This window comes from Ambystoma mexicanum, chromosome 6q, assembly GCF_040938575.1.
Source record: "Ambystoma mexicanum isolate Mex_15411 chromosome 6q, UKY_AmexF1_1, whole genome shotgun sequence".
Lineage (NCBI taxonomy): Eukaryota > Metazoa > Chordata > Amphibia > Caudata > Ambystomatidae > Ambystoma > Ambystoma mexicanum.
Window position 1 is genome coordinate 1591248144 of NC_090937.1, and position 6000 is coordinate 1591254143.

General features: G+C 46.2%; 1 protein-coding gene across 2 annotated transcripts in view; it reads left to right on the top strand.

Moving 5' to 3' along the window:
* ALMS1 (ALMS1 centrosome and basal body associated protein) overlaps positions 1 to 4845 on the top strand; it is a 417466-nt gene extending 412621 nt beyond the window's left edge. For both annotated transcript variants that reach the window (XM_069632315.1, XM_069632316.1), the window contains one exon: positions 4542 to 4845. In XM_069632315.1, coding sequence (XP_069488416.1) covers positions 4542 to 4586 — 45 coding nt within the window. In that variant the 3' untranslated portion in view covers positions 4587 to 4845. The remainder of the gene's footprint in view (positions 1 to 4541) is intronic.
* Positions 4846 to 6000: the final 1155 nt, after the last annotated feature.

Below are 6000 nucleotides of genomic sequence, written 5' to 3' on the forward strand. Positions count from 1 at the left end.
TTTAAATCCTCTTTAGACTCAGATTGAGCTTTGTCAATCCTAGCATCAAAGGATGATTTTTTTCACTCTGACTGTTGTTTTAAATATCTTAGTCGACCTCTTATTAGGCTCCCTGTCTGGAATGTCCTGGGAGGCTCTTCAAGTGTGAAAGCACATCAATGTTCTTGAGCTACGGGCAGTCTTCTTGGCCCTCAAGTCTTTTCAGCCTCAGCTCCAGGGGATGGTGGTGCGGGTCTTCATGGAGAACACACCACCATGTTTTACATCTCCAAACAGGGCGGGACACGCTCAGAATGTTTGGCATTGTTCAATGCATGTTCCTCGTCCCATTTCACCTGGCAGGCTTCCAGGACTCTGTTGCAGACTTTCAGCAGCGGTCCTGTCATAAATGGGAGCTTTAGCAAGTGTCTCGTCTCTTCAACGAGTGGGGTCTCCCTCAAATCGACCGCTTTGTGACGGCTACCCATGCCAAATGTCAAAGGTTTGCCAGCAGGTATCCTGAGCCAAGGAGTCTGGGGGAATGGCTTCTCATTCCCTTGGAAAAGCCTCTTCCTGTATGCTTTCCCACTGATTCCGCTGTTGCTACGAGTGATCAACACACTCGGACGTTGCCACTGCAAGATGATCCTCATTGCACCGGCGTGGCCCAGGCAGATCTGGTACTCCGACCTTCTCTTCCAGCCTTCAGACCGCTCCAGAGGAGGAGGATCAACCCTGCAACATGATCCAGCGTTTCAGCCTCACTGCCTGGCTCCTTCAGCACTACAATGCGGACAGTACTCGCTGCCTTTGGAATGCAAGAAGATTCTAGCCAAGGCCAGGGTCCCCTCTACGCTTGCTTGCTACAAACACAAGTGGAAGCGCTTTACAATTCTGTGCCAGCCACGGATGATTTCTCTACTGCGCTTGACAGCTCTGCAGCTTTTCCTGTACCCGCTTTCGCTGTGGAAGGCTGGCCTTGCCCACACATCTATTAAGGTCCCCTGGGCTCCAGGTAAGCTATTCCTGTGGTCGCATAGGTTTGTTAAGGAGTTCCTCAAGAGCCTTTGAAGAACTTTACCTCCGCTGAAGGCTCCTACCACAGCGTGGGAGTTGGATGTGGTACTGTCAATGCTAATGGGCCCTCCATTTGATGCATTGATCGCCTTTGTAGGTTCTGTCACGGCAGACCGCCTTGCTGGTGGCGATCGCCTCGGCCAGGCGGGTCTTGGAAATATAGGCTCTCTCCTGTAATCCTCCATATTTGTCGTTTCACTCAGCTAAGGTAGTTCTGCTAACTCATCCCTCGTTTATGCCAAAGGTACCGTCTGACTTTTCCTCTAAACAAACCTTTGGTTCTGCCAGTTTACGTTGCAAATCCTTCTGCGCCTGCTGAGAGGTCTTTCCATTCACTGGATGTGGCGCATGCCATGAAGTTCTCTGTTGTACGCACAAAGAACTTTCGAAAGACTTCTCAACTTTTCATCAGTTTTGGACCTGTGGGACATGGGACGGCCCTGTCTAAGGCTTCCATCTCCAGGTGGCTCTCCGGCTGCATTGCCATCATCTAGCTAACGGACCGCTTCCAGGCCAACCGACAGCCCATTCCAGGAGAGCCATCGCAGCGACGAGAGCGTTTCTCTGGTGTTCGCTGCTCGACATCTGCAGGGCTGCTACGTGTAGGTCTGCCCACACCTTCACACGATTCTACTGTGTCGACAGGGAGGCGAGGGAGGAGTGCCGGGTTGGCCAAGCAGTGCTGCGTAACCTGTTAGTTTGAGGTGAGTCTGTTCCAGGGCTAAGTGTATTGATTCTGTGAGCCTTGCCACCTCCCGTGGTTGTGTTCATGTACTGCTGTGTAATCTTATTCATGAGCATGTGAATCCATGCAAGACCCCATGCTGGAGAATGAACACGTTGCTTACCTGTAACTCGTGTTCTCCAGCATGGGTCTGGCATGGATGTGCATGCAACCCCTCCCCCAACCCCTCCTTCCCCTCTCTGACTCTCTGGCTCTCTGGCTCTTCTTGGTTCATACTGCCACAACATTATGTGGGCAACTAAATCTGAAGATGGCCACCAGTGGTGTAGCTTAAGAAGACGAGTATCATTAGCTGGGGGAGTATGACCCAAAGTGACACCGATAGGCTGTAGAGGAGACAAGACGTTTTTAGCTTCAAGCTAACCTGCTTTAATTGTACCGAGGATTCCCAGCCCGACGACGGGGAATATTCATGAGCCTGGGAATCCATTCAAGGCCCATGGTTACAGGTAAGTAACTTGTTCCTTATGGAATCTAGTTAAGAAAAGTGTTTCGTCCCTTACTCACTCAGTGTACCACCCTGGACCATTGTGTAGCAGCTCTTCCTAGGGCCTTGTGATGACCTCCAGCACTTGGACCTGACTCTAGACCTGACACAGACGCTCACTGACCTGTCACTCATGATCTCGTGGTAAATCCATTAGACAGAGTGGCGGCATTGGTAATCTAATTTGGCCAAACACGGTATGAGGCCCAAAGAGTTTTGAAAATGTTTTCATTAGATAATCTCAAAATGTGAGTTCATATATTGTTAAATAGTCTGTGCAATTGACAGAAAACCAATCGTTTGCTCCCTCCTTCCAGTTGATGGAGGCCCCAGTTGCAACCTATATCCATTTTGTCAGGAGACTTATTTCCTGTTCCCTGATATCACAGGGAGAAAAATGTGACCTAATTATACTTCAATATAATGCTATGTAGCAAACATCGCCGTTGGTGAGAAATTGGAAATAAGATTTTGTTAGTCAACGTAACACATTTCCCAGAAATGTTGTTTTAAGCTATATCTTCTTCTCTAGATTCAGTCGTAAGACCAAGCATAGACATGAAGTGTCCCCAGCAAGAGACTGTGGCCACGGTTCTATGCCAAGATATAGGACCAGTGTTTCAATGCAGGCATTCAAATGAGGAATAGAAGCTATTCCCTGACAAGGGCTATTCATGAGCTGGGGTTCAGCCAACAGCCAACGCCTGCAGCAGGGCTGACGGTCATTAAACGCCACCACATCGTAGCTTTGTTACTTGTGTGACCTTCCCCATTTTCTCAACTTTAGCACGAAGATAGTTAATTTTTGTGATGTTTGCGATTTTTTTTTTTGGGATGGGATCATGCAGAAATGAGATGTGTGACAACCGTAGCTTCACGGGGCTTGCAGATTCTTACTTGCGCATTCTCCAAAAGTGAAGAACTTTGGTGTCTCTTGAGGATGGCTTGACAATGATTATGCAAATTAAAATAGTAAACGGCTACTGTTCCCACCGGTCACACTTCAGGCATGAAACAGTAGTAAGAGAGAGCATATGCATTAGATGTCAATACACTACCAGGCGTGACTCTAGCCTCCCACAACACAATGCCATAGAATCGGTATGCTTCAAGCGAGTCGCCTGGCCCGTGCTCTCGGGAGAAGGGACCGTGACCTTGGTTTAGGGAGGGGTGGAAGGAAGCTTATGTCCACTTCTTCCAGCCACCCGAGTGTCACCGATTCTGGGCCAAAGCGACAGCTCCTTTTCTTTGGGCTGACTGTATCCACCCGCTTGAACTGTTAGCATAGATATCGCGCGTGCGCGTGCGTGCGTGCGTGTGTGATAGAGATATATCGATCACCTGGCAGTGCAAGTAATCAATGAAAATACACCCAATGGCGGAGGTGGTATACCCGAAATACCCCCGGCGTATTACATAAATACTACCTCTGCCAGTGCTTACCATAAAAAGTACTTAATCAATCTTTATTTTTTAATTTGTTTTTATTTGTAGCCCTTCCCACCAAGTGAATGGGGCCCTGGATAATGTACACTAGAGGCTGATGTCACTACGGTACACTGTTTTAATGCACACACTGTACACTCTGGCCCTTTTATGCATTGCATGCGTATGGTGGTGAGAAGGAGCTCCCCCTCCCCTTACCCATTTTCAAAAACTCGTTTACTTTATTGAAGGGAATCGCCTGCACACCGTTCTGTACAGTAAGAAAAAAGTTAAAGAGTGTTGTTGGGGCCTCTTTAGAACTTGTTCCCTCCACCTCTCTAGGTGAGGGTAAAAAGAGAAAGGTGACTTTGTACTGAACGTCCACCTGGTATACCACTGGCGGTATTTGGCACAACCCTGATTTGGGTGTTGGTACCGTGGGAGTGGGTTTTGGCTAATACCACTAACGTTACCATTACCGCCTAACTTTGATTTATGGTTAATCCCGTCCTTTAAATGTAGCGCTAAAGGAATTTGGTGGCTCTCTGTCCAGTCTCCGAGCAACAGCAATGCGGAGCCTTCAAAACTATTGTCCCCTCGGGCGGCGGGCCCATGTCTTCCTTTCGATGCCTGTCAACACCCAGATGTGTGAGAACCTTGAGTTATATCATCAATGCCAGGAGATGCCAAACGAATGCCCTCTGCCAGCCCTACTTGCTTGTTATTGTTTCCAAGTCATGTCGTGCATATGTTTTGTAATGTTGTGTTTATAATATTGAATTAAATTAAATATCAGTAACATTTATCGTTGTTTTTCTTCTTCAACAGAAAGTCACAAACCACGTTTTAGGAAGAAAAACACCATGGAATTGATTTGCTATTGAGTCGCCTGCTTTTTCAGCGATGTTCTTCCAGTTTTAATGTTCGTTTTTTCTATTATATGCATTTTAATAACAGTTTGTCAATGGGAAATCTTAATATTATGACTTATAAATGCTATTTATTAATGAATGTCTTTTGTGCCATTTATATGTATATATTTGCTAGATTTTTATTTTTCTTAAACTATACATATGAAGAATGCTGTGAAGCTTTTCATACAAATGAAAAGAATAAAATACTTTTCTAACTACCTGTGTTTGAATGTATTTTTTTTTTGGCTGGTCGATGCGGCTGCTTGAAATATTGAGCTATCAAAGCTGATCTTTTTCAAAAAGTCAATCACTTTTTCTGGGACTGCTGTTTTTCATTGCCAGGGATTCCGGAGCTACAACAATGCTGGGTAACCTGTGATGTATTCATTATAAAACTGCGGCCTCCCCTGAAGACTGGAGGGTCGTTATGATATGATAGGTTTCTATGCGCGGACCCGGGAATCGAACCTGTGTTGCTCCACATCATCTTGCTTCCAAGGCGAGCACGTTCCGCTGAGCTATCTTCCCAAGACAATTAATTTTCGGAGACAATGGTGGAAATGGGAAATAATTGGTGGAGGATCCCTCAGGGGCCGGGGAGGGGGCAGAGCTTGGGGTGCGTTGCCCAAGGAGGCGGGGTTTAGGGCGGACGGAGCTGGCAGTTGACCTCTGATCAAAGGAAATGTCCGAAATAATAGTTTCAAACGGCGTTATTTCTTTCATGCTGCTTCTTTTCCAAACTATATACCAATTCCACTTAAAACCACTTTCATGTCACTGGTGATGAGTTACTTCATTATGCTGATGATAGATTTGACCAGTGTTGCTGAGTAAATATTCTTCAAAATTCACAATTTGCATCACATTTTAGAAAAAAAACTGCCCCTTAGGTACTACTATTCAAACAGCGCGATTTCTGTTCACCATAAGCAACTTTTTCCTTTATTTGAACCACACCCGTCACAGCACCTAAAACTCCCCTCTGAAAGCAGTTGGGTGGCTGCATCGTGTGGACATGGACCCGGATTAGTTATTTATTTATTCATGCATTGTTTGTCGGATACCTGTATATTCATGTATGCAATGTTTGTCGGATACAGGTATCCGACAAACATTGCATAAATAAATAAATAATCCGGATCCATGTATCTGCACAAAACATTGCACAAATACATAAATATACCAGGTCCTGGCTGAGGACTGTAACTTCCTCTCGTGACCCCTTGCCCGGGGTCACCAGAGGAAGTTATTGTGCTCACGGGCGCTTTTTTTACTCCCCAGCGCTGACTCTGGCCGGATCCCAAGATCCAGCTCCACATCTGGTGCCGGATCTCAGATGCCCATGTTAGCTGGTCACTTGACAGCTTTCAATT